General features: G+C 37.4%; 1 protein-coding gene across 6 annotated transcripts in view; it reads right to left on the minus strand.

The window, feature by feature from the left end:
* Positions 1-545: 545 nt before the first annotated feature.
* Positions 546-16903, minus strand: part of LOC124410968 (forkhead box protein P1-like) — a 213351-nt gene continuing 196993 nt past the window's right edge. For 3 of the 6 annotated variants that reach the window (XM_046889731.1, XM_046889728.1, XM_046889733.1), the window contains 11 exons: positions 15251-15355; positions 14985-15159; positions 14350-14536; positions 12867-13182; positions 11883-11927; positions 11574-11650; positions 11346-11447; positions 8172-8302; positions 2038-2113; positions 1631-1743; positions 546-1008 (listed from right to left, as the gene is read on the minus strand). In XM_046889731.1, coding sequence (XP_046745687.1) covers positions 759-1008; positions 1631-1743; positions 2038-2113; positions 8172-8302; positions 11346-11447; positions 11574-11650; positions 11883-11927; positions 12867-13182; positions 14350-14536; positions 14985-15159; positions 15251-15355 — 1577 coding nt within the window. In that variant the 3' untranslated portion in view covers positions 546-758. The remainder of the gene's footprint in view (positions 1009-1630; positions 1744-2037; positions 2114-8171; positions 8303-11345; positions 11448-11573; positions 11651-11882; positions 11928-12866; positions 13183-14349; positions 14537-14984; positions 15160-15250; positions 15356-16903) is intronic. The other 3 variants (XM_046889734.1, XM_046889729.1, XM_046889730.1) reach the window with 2 other exon arrangements.

Below are 16903 nucleotides of genomic sequence, written 5' to 3' on the forward strand. Positions count from 1 at the left end.
GGTATCAACTAATCAATCAATCAATCAACTTATCAATCATCGTACAGAGATTATTATTCCTCGAATATCGCTGTGTCAGCGTAACAAATTTACCTACCATCGCTATCATATAATATATACATACATATATCTATTGTTTATATATATGTATATATATACATGTATTTAACCTATAATAATCAAAAGTAATAATCGTAATAATAATAATAATAATAATATTGACAATAATGATAATATAATATTATAATCTTATATTGCAATATTTGTAATATGTATAATACACGAAACGTATGTTTTATATATGTATATATAATATAATCGTTACTCTTACAATTGCTTCGAAAAGGATATGGATCAAAGAACGTTCAATTCATATATACACATATATATATATATATATATATATATATATATATATATATATATGTATACATGTGTGTTTGTGTGTGTTTGTGTGTGTGTGTGTATATAATATATGTATACACACTGACCAATTGTATTGGCAGCTAATACGTGCGTACGTGTCATCATAGTTTTGGAATAAAAATAAAAACAATGACATTACAATGATGATAATAATAACTATGATAATTATAATAATAATAATATTAATAATAATATTTATTAGTCTTTAGACCGCTTTTTTAGGGCGGTTGGATATGGCGAGTAGGGGATGAATATTATATCGTGGGGTGGGGTGGGGTGGGGTGGGGGTGGGGGAGAGTACAAGGGGTGGGGAATCAATAACGAAGAGGATACTACGCTTCGATCTGATCTTCCGTGCTCGGCAACATGTCGGGCGCCATCGAGAGGTCCTCGGCCATGTCCTCGTCCTGACCCGAATCGTGGCCATGGCTCTCGGGATATTCTCGGTCATCTACGCCGTCCTCTTCCTGCTCGGTCGGGGCCTCTAAGAGCTCCCGTTTTATCAGTCTCGATAACTTCCCGCCCTCGGGGCTCTGCCCCTCTTGCTTTATATGCACGCCCGATGGTTCATCCAACGGCGACCTGCCGGGAGAAATCGTAATGATCAGGCGGAGGGTTAAAGAAGCTCAACCGATGGCGAGTGTCCGTGGAACTCCGGATATTCGGAATTCGACACAAACAACACGATATTCGTGGGGTTGCAGTACGGTGGGACGATTTATCGATAGATCGTTGAATTCGATTGTTCGATGGGTCGTAAACTTGAAATAATTGTTCTTTCGATCGATCGATCAGTCGTAAATTTCGGTTAATCGTTCTTTCGATTATTCGATTAATCGACAACGTCGAGTAATTGTTCTTTCGATTATTTAATCAACCGTAGACTTCGATTGATCGTAAATTTTGATTAATTGCTTTTTAGATTATTCGATCAATCGTAGACTTCGATTAATCGTTCTTTAGATTATTAGATCAATCGTAGACTTCGATTAATCGTTCCTTAGAATATTCGATCAATCGTAGACTTCAATTAATCGTATTCTTGATTAATCGGTCGTTCCAACCAATCATTTTTCCGACCAATCGGCCTTTCCAATCGATCATTTTTCCAATTAATCACAGGAAAACAAGTAAACCGAAGATTGCGATTAATCGGATAATCGGAGAGCCTTCTTTATTCTTCTCTCTCTTCTCGCGGACTTACATCAAATCGTTGTGGGCCAGAAGATGGTCCTTGTCAGGACTGGTTGCCGTCGATGTGCACATGGAGTTGTTCAAGAAACCCATGTTCGACTCACCAAGCGCAGCCTGGAAATACTCAAATTGCATTAGATTATTAGTCATTATTGGTAGATCGATGGATGCGAGTTATTATAGTTTCCGACATACGCTACATAACCTAAGTATGATAAGCTGCAGGGAATGACGACGAATGATCACGTGAGCAAAAACAGACCAGTTTAAATTCACGTCTTTCTTCGTAAAGTCTACAATACCAAAAATTAAAAGAACCAATTTGCTTTCAATTGTTTTTCTTTGTTTTTTTCATTTTTTTCTTTCTACCTAAAAGTATAAATTTTTCGCCTTCAGCGTCGTTTTTTAGGTAGTTACCTGGAGATTGGCGTTGAGTGCATCGCCGTACATAGTCGGACTGTGAGTTAGAGTTGGACTTTTCGACGGGACACCCCTGAAGATTGTATAAAAAATATTGGTTAACCACAGATGGAGGAAAGATGTTTGTTTGTTTGTTTTTTGTTGTTTTTTTTTTTTTTACACAGTAAATTTTTGCCAACGGTAAAACCTGAAAGTTGATTAGTAATCGCTCGAATATACATGTATAAAAATGGATTTAATCGTTAACGTTATTACTATTTAATTATATATGTATAATAATATTATATAGAGTGGAAGAGAAAGAGAGAAAGACAGAGAGAGATATATAAATATATGTGTATAAATATATGATATATATGTATATATATAAAAATATTAAAGTGAGATAGAGAGAGAGAGAGAGAGAGATTTGAATATGTAAGTATAAAAAACATCTAAGAGATGGAATGGAAAAAGAGAGTTTTAAAAAGAGTTTCGAAAAGTGGTTACCTACCCTTTACGTTATACACCATACATCGTATATACGCATAAGTTAGAATATGTCGAACATATTGGCTTACACGTGTATGCGTATATAACTTACGAACAGATGGCAGATCAACCAATTGGCAGAAATTGAGCGAGATTAGATAAAAAACAATTTTAAAGATACAGTGCTACTCGTTTCAAATACCCAATAACAAGAGATTTTTTTTTTATATCTTTTGAATGGTTGTCTCCGTATGCAAAATAATAATGATAATAATTTAGCGATATAATAATTGATGATAATGAATTTTCAGTTGAAACGAGTTTCGTTATTTATAAATGGCCGTGGGTTACCTTGACTTACCATTCCACGATTTTCCTTCGTTTCTCACAGATCTACCATCGATTGGTGGGTATCAAATTTTATGAAATGATCGTCTGAACGAGATTACTTGCAACTTTAAATAATCTGAAGTTTTCAAGTAAAAACATGGTTCTCTTAGATTCGAGTCGTCGCGCATGCATTGCGTGAAAGTAATTAAGTGAGGGAAAAAAATACTTTTCCCTTTGGCCATTTATGAAATAACTTTTACACCACGTGACTACCTATTATTATAACAACGATAAGATATTGAAAAATAGATGAATAGAGAGAGAGAGAGAGAGATATGAAGAGATAAATAGAGAGATTTAAAAATTCATGCGATAGTATATCTATGATAAGTATATAAATAGAAATGGAAATATATATATATTGTAAAGATAAAGAGAAAAAGAGAGTTGGAAAAATAGTTAGTAAAATACGATGAGAATGTCCGAAATATGTAATCTTATGATTATTCTAATCTATAATTTTAATTATATGGTGTAGAAAAAAAAAGTAAAAAAAAAAAAAAGTAAGGAAAACTAGACGATCTATAAGTATACAATGATCAATGTGTTAAATGATTATATACCTTTCTTTTGATATCTGATCGATCAAATCGCTTTCTCACAAGTTCTGGATCGCCCGTCACACTTAGGGACTGCACGCGTACGACAGTTATATGTTATCACATGCATGCGCAGTTAAGCAGCTTAATCAAGCATCCATTCGACAAAAATAATACTCGTGTGTATACCCTATCCCACAAACAATCACAATCAACGCTTCACGGCTTTATAAACGGAAAATAAAAGGCAACCCCTGTACTGAAAGATGAAAAAAATCTTAATTTGAATAAATAAAGGGTCTTGCAAAAAAAAAAAGAAAACTTGGACGTTTCTGTAGACGATACGAAAACCAGTATAATCCTCAAAGTGTTTTTAAACCAAGGCGCAATTGTTTAACGAGTATTGTCAATGAATTTTTATTTCAATACGTAAAAATATAACTGAATTTCGATTTGAAAATTCATCCAATTTAGTTTTTTTATTTCTTTATTTTCTATTTTTCAAGTTTTGATTGAAATTTGACTCGTGATATAAACAAAAGAAAAAAAAAATATATATATATACATAAATCACTGACGGATTCCTTGAAAATTATTAAGACAATAATTGCTCTTGACAATTTTTTTTGAAAGCAACGGTTTTCGAGTTAGAGCCGTTTGAAGTCCACCAATCACGGCGCGCGAGCCTGGCGCGAGGCTAGCGTACGCTGCATCGGGATCAGCTACGCTAGCCTCGTGCTAGGCTCGCGCGCCGTGATTGGTGGACTTCAAACGGCTCTAACTCTAAAACCGTTGCTTTCAAAAAAAAATGTCAAGAGCAATTTTTGTCATATTTCTTTGCAAGGAATCCGTCAGTGCTCGGTGGTCTCCTGATACTGAGCAACCCTGTATATACACGGCATCAGCAACTCCATGAAAGCTCAAAGCGTCAGAGGTTCCGTTTAAAATAAATCGAACGAAGGGTCCGTACTATAATAATTCCCCATGCAGAAGCAGGATAAGGGTGAGTAGCAAAGCTTTCGAAAAAACTGCGGAGCAGTGTTGTGGTCGGATTTTGTTGTCGAGATACACAAGCGTGCAGAGACTGAGAAGGAGTAGACGAGGAATTGGAAAACTAGTCTGGGAAGCTACTGCCAAAGATACTGGATAACGATTGCAGTTCTGCTGTTACACCTATTCTAACTGAAATAATATAAAGCGGGATCAAGTGAATAACATGGTAGACAATGGATAGCTAACTCTGGGGGAGGGTATAAAACTATAAAGAGAAGGGCATCGACAAGCACGATGATGCAGGGGTATAATATATACAGGTATGTACTAACTGGGACTAATTACTTGTCAAAAGGGCCGCCACCTGGTACCTCGCAACTATTCACAGCAATTCGTTTCTCACCCGGGGATGTTACAACGACTTTACTGAGTTTTTGAGCAGCTTTTTTTTTTCATTTTTCCACTCAAAGCCATCATCGCGATAACGTTTACTGGACTGATTCACTGTTGGAAATAATCTACAAGTTGAAACGAAAGGAATTGGGCGTCGATTAGACTGTTCGAATGTACTCGGTTAAAATACAGTTTTAAATAAAAATTAAGTTATTTAAATCAGGCTAACTGTCGTGATACTTTTTGTGTTGTATTATAGGTAAAAAAATTGAACCTTTCTTTGATTTTAAAAAATCAACCAAACTCCGAAGTGTGATTGAAAGTGTGTTTGAAAACTCGTGATGTCTTTTCATCTCATGGATAGTGTGGTCTCCATACTGTAAATTGAACCATTTCCGACAGTATATCTACAGTAAATTCTGTCTCGAAAATTTGAAAAATGTCTCGAAAAGAAAACAGTATGAAGAAAGAAAGAGAGAGAAAGAGAGAGAGAGGGAGGATCGGGATACCGAGGCTTTTATTTTAGAAGTATAGTCGTCTTGAGATTAAACTGATTATGAGGTGCAATTCGCTAATCACGTACGTACGAAGAAATCCGAACAAAGATTTTCCAAATCTGAATTTTACCAGGGTGAGAAGCTATTGCGATGTGAAGACAAGGTGAAAGGTGCGGCCTCTTTGCGTGAACAACGAGTAAGCGGTTCGCGGTCCGGTTTAGTATTACTCTTTAATCTATAGATGAAGCAAAATTTCTGTTTTAAATTTCTTTATCCTTGAAGATTTAATTTTGGGCCAAAAATTTATTCATTTTTGCAAAAAAAATTTGTTCAACTGCAATGATTCCTGATTCAAACCGGAGGTACGTATTTCGGTATTGCCAGCCATCAGCAGCAGCGCGCAGAATTCTAAAAAGTGGTGGTGCTTACTGTGCGGAGAGGTGGGGTGGAGTGGGTGATGGGGTTGGGTCATATTTCCTGGGGCGGCCGCGGGACAGATGCCGCCGCTTTACGAACTCGGCGTCGTCCACCATCCAGAATGACCCAAAGTCGTCTTCATACCGCACAAAACACTTGTGCAATGATAGATTGGTGCGGATCGCGTTCTGTATACACAGACAAGACCACCAAGAAATAGAGAAAAGAGAGTAAAAAGACAAAGTTGTTGTTTTTTTCTATTTTTTTTTTGTTTTTTGATTGAATTTCTTTCTTTTCTGCCGTTTTTCCTTTCTGTTTTTCGTTATTTTTCATTATTTGTTTGTTTGTTTTTTTTTTTTCTCAGTTATGCTGCTCTCGGCAAACTGAGTATATACGTGCGTATAGTATATACATCCATGAGATCGTTTTATAAAAATATCTATGGTAGTATGAGAAAAAATGGCAAAGTACTTTTGACACAAGAAAGGCGAAACGTTGTTGTTCGTTTTTTTTTTTCTTTCTTTCTTTTTTTTTCTATCGTACGTTCGTCGACGAAAAATGGAAGAAAAAACTCCAAAAACAGTTTGTAATTCAACATATTCATCGATACGTATGTTGGGCTTGTATAATGCAGTATAGTCATAAGTATGTATGTAGTATACAGTAATAAGAAAGGGGGTGGGGGAAACTGTACGGTAGTCACTCTCGTTCTACCTGACGCAGGATAATCTCGCTCCTTACTCTCGAATCAGCTCCGCTACACAGCAATTTGTAACATGGGCCTCTGCTCACGAGATGCTTCGGTTAGTTGCTGCTGCAAAGCCCTCATGCTTGTTAAGCACACCTCTACCCCACGCCTCACACATCACGCACACTCTAATACACGTATTATTATCACAGTAGTATTTATGGATGTATATATGTATGGTATATTCGCCCAGAAGTACACGTATCTTGATGAAGAAAAAAGATACGCGTACAAATCGGCGCGCCATATCCGTATGCAGAGGGTGATTCGGTCCCTATTTTTCAAGTGATTCATAACCGTGTTTAGAACAACACAGGTAGACATGCGATTCAGTTACTCGAGATGTATTCTCGATTATAGAAGAACCGTTTATTCGAGATAGTTCAAGTCGCGGGTAGGAAACTTGACTCATTGATGCGCTGGCGCGAAGTCAATATGGCCGCGGTTAACTCACCTAAGATTTTATTTCGGCTGTAAGATTATTTCCAGTATTCATATGATGTCGGAAATTATTTCACGCCGAACAAAATTATGGCAAGAATATTTTAGTCATGATATGACAGACGACAGATACCCGATAACTAAAAACAGAACTTCCGAAGTTTGGTGGTAGCTGTGTACTTGTATTTTCTATGAATCACTTGACAGCGGAAAATGTAAGATATTATATATGGTTGGTTTTTTTCACCGTGACTCTGTATACGGATACGGTACATGTATACTGCATAGATATATCGATATCAAAGATGATTCAAGAGACAACGCAACCCATAACATTATGTATATATATATATATATGTATAACATTGACACGCCACGCAAGCAACAATCGCACACAGCACGAAATATGATATAAGTAATAAGACGCGACGCGTTGTGACATGTTTTCGACTAATCATCGACAAATTTTATAAGCAACATGTAGACAGAAATTTTCAACTGATAAAAGGTTAGGTTCGATAAATTAGATAAAAACATTTTGCCGCGATAATTGGTCGTTGAAAACGTGACACCGACAGACACAACACAAGCGACATGATAATTACGATAAATATTATATGTGTATGGATAATATTATAAATAGTATATATATATATATATATATATATATGTATATACATATATTCATAAAAATATGTATATATATATATATATATATATATATATATATATACAATGATAATAAATATGTATATGAAAAAGTAGAGAATATAAAAGTATGTATAGTAGTTTTAAAAAAGACACGAGGATATTTAAAGAGTATGACTATATATGACAGCATATATAGATATATGTAGATATGTAGATATACATATAAATATGAGAGGAGAAATATGTAAAAATACTAGATATATTATGTATATATATATATATAAGAGGTGAATATTAAAGATGAGATAAAGAAGCAGCGTATAAAAAGAGTATATAAATATTATAATAGTATAAAAAAGTGTATATATATATGTATATATAAAAATATTTTCATATACACAAATGTCCAACTGTAAGCACGTATACGTAATTGCAACACGTATAATGTTATACCTGTACGTAGTGCAATCGATATAAGCACACCGGAGAACGAATGTGTATATAGAGATTGAGAAACGGTAAAGAGAGAGATTATTAAATGTATAATGTAGTATATAAAATGAGAGACGCGCGTTGTTCGGGGGAACGTACCCAGTCGTGCTGCAAGCGCGCTGCGGACGTCTCTTGTAAAACTCCACTTCGTCCACCGTCCAAACAGCCCCTTTCACGTTTTCGACTCGCATGAAACATTTGTGGAGAGACAGGTTGTGTCGCACTGCGTTCTATACAAAATAATAAACACATACTAAATAAGCAACGCAAAAACCAACGAAGCATAACTCAACGATGGATAGGTATGGTGGGTTTCGTGTGGGTAAGTAAGGTATCTGTCATTTTTTAACGCACGCGATTGCGCTGACTGGACCATTTTTCTTGTCTTTTTTTTTTTTTTGTACGAATAATAACGATAATAACGATAATAATAATAATAGAAAAATATAAATAATAACAATAATAAGAACCAATTAAATCAGAAAATCAATTCAACAACCAGCTAGTAAATCAGGGTAATTGTACGGGAAATGATAGTGAATAATTCAACACAACAGTCGTAATATATATATATAAATCGGGAACACTGCGGAATTATGTAATACATTTATAATGTAGATATTATACAGGGTATCCGTTGATCAACTTCATATTTCAAAGAGAATATATCTGAGACAACTGCACAAGGTGCGAATTTTACGATTTACTTCCGAAACATCACATGCGCTCGGAATAAGAGTGAATGCTTAGTTTTTAGATTTTCCTCAATGATAAAATTGTAATCAAACTGTTCCAGCCATGATTTAGTTCAACGTCAAATAGCGCACGGAAAGTGGGATGCAATGCGAAAAATGTTACAGCTTGAATAAAATTCCAAGCGGGTCAACGGCGGCCATATTGACGTGGTGAGATGACTCGACGGGCAACGAGTAAGAACACTCGTAGTCGTGCAAAAATGGGTATAATTAGCTCGTCTACAAATATTCAACCATCGATTGTTCTACGGAATTTCAATTGAAATTGATTAACGGACAGGCATATACGCGTAAAAACGTATTCAGAAACAGACACATGACGAACAAGCTCACACGCATATACATATACATATAAAATAACACATGAGTGTACGTATGTATGTATATGCATGTTGATTGCATTCCTTGACTCTGAATATAATATCTATATAAATATAAATATAAATATAAATATGCACAGCTAGGATTCTAGGCAGCTAGGGGTAACAACACACATTCATGCCACGACGGATTACGTCGTATTAGAAAAAAAAACGACGTAGTTATTCCCGCACGGTTTTCCATCACAGATTTTCAGCTCGTTCCTGCAGCCCGAACAACGATCAACCGGTGACGATCACCGGATTTCTTCTTCTCAATCTTCTCGGCAGTTCCTTCATCTTCTTCTTCTTCTAGCTCATATCGTTGATACCTAAACCCTTTTTTTTTGTGAATAGTTGTTGATTTTCTTTCTGTCGTATTTATTCTTTCGGTTTGTTTTTTATCATCAACATAGAACCATGCGAGGCAAAGCTTTGGCAATACATACGTTTATCACATACACACGCACGCACACACACACGTCACGCTGCACGCCATACTGGCGCATACATGTAAAGATGTATATTATATACGTCATCATTCGTTAAACATTTAAATCAATGTAATTGTTTCATTCCCACCGGTGCTGTTATACATTCCGAACAAGTTAATTTGCCCTCCGTTACGTTTTTTACTTTATTTTCATTATTATAACGTGAATAGAAGATTTTAAGGTGCTTGTAATGTCGCGTGTACACCTCGAAAACGCGGTATGCCGAAACTCCTATACCGTTCAAGCGATCGGGATGAAACTTGGGCAATGGATGCCTTAATTTGGTAAAAAGTGGAGTGACGTGTTACTTTTTGAAAATTTTGAAAAAAAATTTACAGATCGGTTTTTTACCGACATTACACGCATGCCGAGAATTTTTTACCGACACTACACGCATGCATTACCGACATGCGTGTAATGTCGGTAAAAAATGTCGCCAAAATGAAATGTCGGTGTTCTTCGTATTCGAAAACCCGATCAGCTGCCATTTCGTCATTTTACCATAAAATCTTATGGGACTGGGTTCAAAGTGTGTGATTCATCAGCGCCGCAACTACAACCGTGAAAATTTTTCAAATTTCGGTGAGTGATAACCGATCTGTAAAATTTTTTCAAAATTTTCGAAACGTGAAACGTCGCTCCACTTTTTGCCAAATCAAGGCATCAATTGCCAAAGTTTTATCCTGATCGCTTGAGCGATATAAGAGTTTTGGCTCACCGCGTTTTCGAGGTGTACAATGCGACTTTGTAAGCAGCTTAACAACCATTTTCGCGTTCTCGACGGTTATCGCAGGTCTCGAGGGCTTGAATAAAATGCTTGGAATGAATACTGCGACCGCACGAATGAATTTTCCACGCACAACGGAATCTCAACCCCCCTCCCACCCTAGCCAAAATATCGTAGAAAGATGTTACGACATTTGGTTTACTTTTCATAAAATTATATGCATAGATTAAACGATTAATCATTTCAACTTTCCGAGTCTTTCTTTTCGTCTGTTGCTGTAATTTCATCGTATATTTTTTCCTCGAGAAACTTCGGCCAATTTTCGTGACTTTCGACGAACGAAACTACACGATTCCTAAATATTTTCCACCATTGAAATGGAGTAAAAAACAAAAACGGGACCGATGATGGACACCTGAATTTACAAACCATAAAACGCCAAAAACAAAAAAAAAAAAAAAAAAAAAAATGAACCATACAAATTGCACGACGCTGAAATTTAATTCCGTCAAAATAGGTTCCTCGAATATAAGAATCAGGACGACGTTCAATGTGATGTCGAAAAACCCATAAAATCGAATATTCACGAAGTTGACTGTAAATATTTGAGTAATAAGTCAGAAATCAAAGAACTCGTAGAATAATATTTCCTCTTGACGTTGAACTCTCAATATGTCACGATTATCAGAATATCACGAGAATTGATTACCGAAATTAATTAACCAGTCGTAAAAAATAATTTTCAACGCATAGATTGTCATCAATATTTCTATCTATATTAAAGGATGCTGTGAATAGTTTGATATTATTTGTTTTAACCCTTGTACGGAATTGGTTCCGATTATTTTCTTTTTGCCTTTTATGCTGTTTCTTTTCTTTCAATTTTTTTTTTTTTTTCGTCACTTTCATTTTCGTTTTTTGATTCATGAAAATTATACCTTCCACGTTGCCGCGTTGCGCCTGAAGTAGCAGAACGTATTTTGGAACCAGTTGTAGATCTCGTTGAGCGTCAACTGCTTGTCCGGAGATTCGATTATCGACTGTAACAATAACGGAGAACGAAACACAAAATAAAATCATATGGAATTCAAAATTTGAGCTAAAGTTTGAAAATTTAAAAAAACGTATTAGACTCAATGTGCTCCAGCGATTCTGACTCCACTCACCTGACGAATGAGAGAAGCGTAAGTGAAAGGTGGCCTGACGTCCGCGTTCTTGTAAAACTCCCGGTTGCGCTGAATTTCTGAAAATCAACGGTAACACATTTTAAACGACGAAATAACATCACACATACTCAGAATCAAATCTACGATTTGAATAACGTCGAACAGTCTAATACATAATTCAGGATTTTTCGATTTCCGAGTGCTGATGGAAAGTACAGAGGACCATGTCATTTTCTGATTATTCTAGTTTCTTTTTTTGTGTTTTTTTTTTTTATTTTTTTTTATAGAAGATGGCGGTGGTGACAGTACCTTGTTGAACGTCTAGGCCAGCGCGCTCCAGCATGTAGGGCAGCCCTACACGATGGGGAGGGCGGGCAGCACAAAGAGTAAAGAAATGACATAACCATTGATGAACATTATCACTAATCAATAACAAAACAATCACTACGTACGAAACGAACAAATCTTGTAGAATCGATAAAAATGGCATGAAAATTTCTTTGAGAAGTAAGGATACCTAATTTTTTAGCCTAATTACGTAATTATGGTTAGGCATCATTGACTACAGAGATTGGTGAGTTTAAAATCAATATATTTTCGTTAATTTTCTTAAGAGACAGCCCAACACCAAGTATTTATCAAATTGTTGTATTTTTAAACACGGAGGATACCTAATTGTGTCTCAAACGTTTATGATAAATAACAATTTGAAAAACTTCAGTTTTTGCATTTAAATAACTTTTATTCGAACATAATAATTTCATAATAAACTACAAATGTTAAAAAAGACAAAAACAAACTTTATTAATAATAAATACAGGTTTTAGTTATTATTCGATGGATAGAATTGAAATTTATTGATCTCATCAGAAACTCAGAAGAAAAAAAAAAAAAAATTTGGTTCACCTGTGTAACTGGACAAATACCCAATGTGCGACTACCTCGTGATAAAATTGTTAGAAAGTATCAACTTTTGGTTAACGAACGGACATTTTTAAATAAGACTCGAATTAAGTATTTGAATAAAAAATAATTGAGACGTATTTCTTCTTATCACAATTCAATGTTCATTAACAAGAATGTAGCAGCTTGAAATTGAAACATTGAATTGAAAAGAGGATAAATACGTGTCAATTATTTTCCAACATTCTATCCGACGGACATAATGGAATATTTCGAAATGTTTCATTCAAATACCTGATTCATTTTTGCGAGGAAAAAAGCGACATAGTCTAGGTAAAAACTGAAGAGAGTCAAAGACGGTTAAACGGAGGTAGAATCAATTAATCTTACCACCGGCCAAGGATAGCGCAGACTTGTCGCTGATCCTCCTGCGGATTGGTCCGGCCATCGACGGCATACTGGGCATGCTAGGCATGCTCCCTGGCATGTTGGGCATCGGTGGCATACCTGGCATTGTCGACATGTTCGGCAGGGGCGGCATCGAGGCTGGCCCACCGGAAGAGGGATGTTGACTACTGGCCGGCGATCTGACGGCGGAAACGAGTGCCGACATCGATACCGGCGAGACCTGGGATACTCCGAAATTAGGGGGAGGCTGGCTCATCAACGCCGAGGACAAATTAAGTTTCGGTAAACTCGAGCCGGTCTGAAATAAATAAGAACATGTTACACCGGTTAAAATCCAGCAAACTAGGCTTTCCCAGCTAAAGCCCGACTAGATCCTGCCTAGCATTATTCACCGGGGCTCATACGGGGCCCATGAATTTTTTCCAAGCAGTATTTCCTGCTACAAGAACACGTTACACCGGCGAAAATTCAGCTAATTGGGCTTTCCTGGCTAAGGCCCGACTACATCCTGCCTAGCGTTCCTTAACGGGGCCCAGACTGAGCCCAATAATTTTTTCCGGTCAGTATTTTCTGCTACGAGAACATGTTACACCGGTGAAAATCTTTCCCAGGTTTCGGGCTTTCCCGGCTGTGGCCCGACTAGATCCTGCCTAGCATTCCTTACCGGGGCTCATACGGGGTCCAATAATTTTTCCCGAGTAGTATTTCCTGCTACGAGAACATGTTACACCGGCGAAAATCCAGCTGATTGGGCTTTCCCGGCTAAAGCCCTACTATATCCAGTCTAGTGTTACTTACCGGGGCCCAGACGGGGCCCAATAATTTTTCCCGACCAGTATTTCCTGGTACGAGAAAATCACCTCGTCGACAAACGGAGCCTGGAGTATTTTCCTACATTTAGATTTTCGCGGTAAGATTTGGATCAGAGAGTCGGACAGAAGCTTCAGGGGATTACAATCAAGTTCTTTTGCGGTGGTAATCCGATGATTATATATATATAAGTAAATTAGCACCATCGGAGTTGTAATGTCTCGCAGCAGTCTTAGCTGAAAAGGATGTGAAATGTGAAAAGGGAGATACATCACCGAGTCTACAAGAGTAAAAGTGGATTGAAAAGATTTTTCTCTAAGGGTGTGCTGCAGATGCAGAGGGATTACACACTTAAGATATTCGACTCGGGGATCTTACCTGCACAGGCCGGGATATATTAAGAGAGTTAAACCGATATTGATATTCCGGGACTGCCCAAGTTGTTAGGGGTTTTAATTAAGGTGATATAAATCCGGCCCGATATGAATTATTAATCTCAACTCCATGCATAAATTAGCAGGATTCCCAACGCTCCACCATCAGCAGCCGAAACGTTGAACGAATCCACGAAGGCGTTTCGGGTCGCCAAAAACTTTCACGGAATCACGAACAACGCCAATTTAGCTCCACCATAAACCCCTTCGCTCTTACTTACCGATGATTCCGAGGACTTCGGGGGTTCCGGCGACGCCATCTGCTTAGCCACGTGGAGATGGTGCATCATCGCCGTAAGTCTGTCCCGCTCTTTCTGGAGCTGGATTTCAAGCTGGGAAACAACCTGCATTTGAACCCTCGCTTGAGCCGTCGATCTGTCGTCCAATGTGTGCTCGGTGTTTAGGTGTCTGGAAATTGGTTGCACAATGTTATTCCGATTACGAAAACAGAGAATAGTGGATGAAGAAACGATAAGAATGCGCCTGGGAGCGGCCATATTTAACGGTTTTTTGAAAGGCGGATGGCGAGATTAGATTGAAGGAAGACGAAGGAAGTGGTCGAATCTCTTGAATATTGATGAGACGAAGGTAATTAGCGTTTTCCCTCGTTTCTTGTCCCCACTTTTATTTTCAACCGAGGGTTTCTACTGATACGGGAAATCGTGGGAACGGAATGATCGAGGTGAGTCTTGCGATTTTTTCCAACCTCACTTTCTCCACATCAAATTTTCCCCAAAAATTTTCCATTCGAACCAAACCCGATCTCTTCCGGATTCCGTAAAATATGTAAATATTTACGGAAAGTTTATTCCTAACCTTTGTATCGTGTGTGAAAATATTATTCTGCAAGACTTACTTAAGGAATGCCTGATAATCTTCACAGATCACTTCACAGCCTGGCCATTTGCATACCCCATGACCGTAGAGCGGATGAGCTTTCTCGTTGCTTGACGCGTCTAACGGCTTTTCGTCGAGAGAAGACGTGCCGTTCATTTCCGACCGGCGACCGGAGACGATTGAATTTAACAACCCTACAGACAGATACGACATGGCAGTGAAACGAAGAAACGGTTGCACAACCATCCTCGACCCATCTCCGTCACATGACGTATCACGACTTACCGTTAAGACCTCCCCCGGATTTGTGCGGATTCGAATTCTGGTGAACTTCCGTTCCGTCGGACGGCTCATTTTTCCAAACTGGCATACCGTCACCGGGCTGTAGACCTGAATTTTCAAATTCTCTCATTCACCTCGAGGTTAAGCTTAAGCGAAATATCGTAGATCATTTTGCTCTTGTGCCAACTGAGCGCGTCTCCTTTCATTACACGTCACAGTTCGTGGTAAGATCGAGACGAGGATTGATCGCAAAAAATGTCCACAATTCAAATTTCATAATTTCGAATGGATTACTTTCTCTTTGATTCGTGTCATGAACGATAAACCCTCGCAATCGATTCTACCTCGACAAAGCTTCGTCAAGCATCTTGTAAAGGCACGTGAATTCAGTTTTTTTATTATATTGTAACAGAAAGTGAGTTTCTTGTTATGCACATGATAATCTGAAGCGACGTGTTAATGTTATTATAGCTTTGGAAGAGATCTTCTTTGGTTATCTGTATATACATACATATAATACATTATATACATATACACATATACATATCACGTGTGAATCAAACCTGCGCATAACAATAATAATAATCTCAAGGTTTCAGTTGATGAGGAGGCGTTCAGGGGTGACACCGGAAGTGATAGGGAAACCCCAATGATATCGGGGTTAATTGACGGGGGCTTGGAATGTTATAAAGGGACGGGCAAGTTTGCTTCACACGTGAATTTCGTATGGAAAATTATAGGTAGATTAGTTTCGTTTTATTTCTCAAGTTTCTAGTTTTATTTTTTTCTTTTGTTTTTTTCTTTTCTTTTCTGTCTCTTCTACAACGATAGACTCGACGAAATTCTGCATTTCTATTCAAAGTATGTAATAATGATACAGCGAATGATTGAATGTCGTTGAAACTAAATCAAAGAAGAAGAAAGAAAAAAAAAAAAAAAAAAAAAAAACTACCCCATTGAACGATTAGAAAAGAAAAATAATATAAAAATTGCAAGTTCGTTTTAATTTCAATATATATATATATATATATATATATATATATATACGAACAACAAATTAATTGTGAGATATATTCGTTAATTTATCTGTTATACGGATGATTGTTTTTTTTTTTTTAAGTGAAATATATTTTGCCCGGGGTTAGGGGGAAACTTTGTGTTATAAAGGGGCCGTAGGGGGGGGGTGGTGGTGAGGATGGGTTAACAGGGGATAAGGTTGGGATTATTCGCGCGTTCCTTTGAACGTTGAACAAATTTTGCTCAGTGGTCGAGAAGAAGAAACGTGGTGGGAATCGGGGAGGAAATGATGCCTCCAACACCAACCTACCTTAGATACGTGACTGCGCATTGTTCTTCACATGAGATCATCTTCGGTAGTTTACTCTTAGCGGTACGTCTTACTATAAACAAAAAATTGTTTAACGTATTTGGCACGTGTCTCGGGATTCATTGCAATGATTACGACTGCTGCGCTCCGGCTGAGTGCGAGCGTCGTCGATATTTTGACATCACCGAGAAAGAGAGAGAGAGAGAGATGGGCGGTAGTGTGAAATTAAAAATATTTTCTCGTTCCCACCGCCGTTGCGAACGAATATTATGTATACATGATGAAAAAAAAAAGTTACGCCAAACTTTGTTTTCTCATACAATTTTCAT

The sequence above is a fragment of the Diprion similis genome, chromosome 10, assembly GCF_021155765.1.
Source record: "Diprion similis isolate iyDipSimi1 chromosome 10, iyDipSimi1.1, whole genome shotgun sequence".
Classification (NCBI taxonomy): domain Eukaryota; kingdom Metazoa; phylum Arthropoda; class Insecta; order Hymenoptera; family Diprionidae; genus Diprion; species Diprion similis.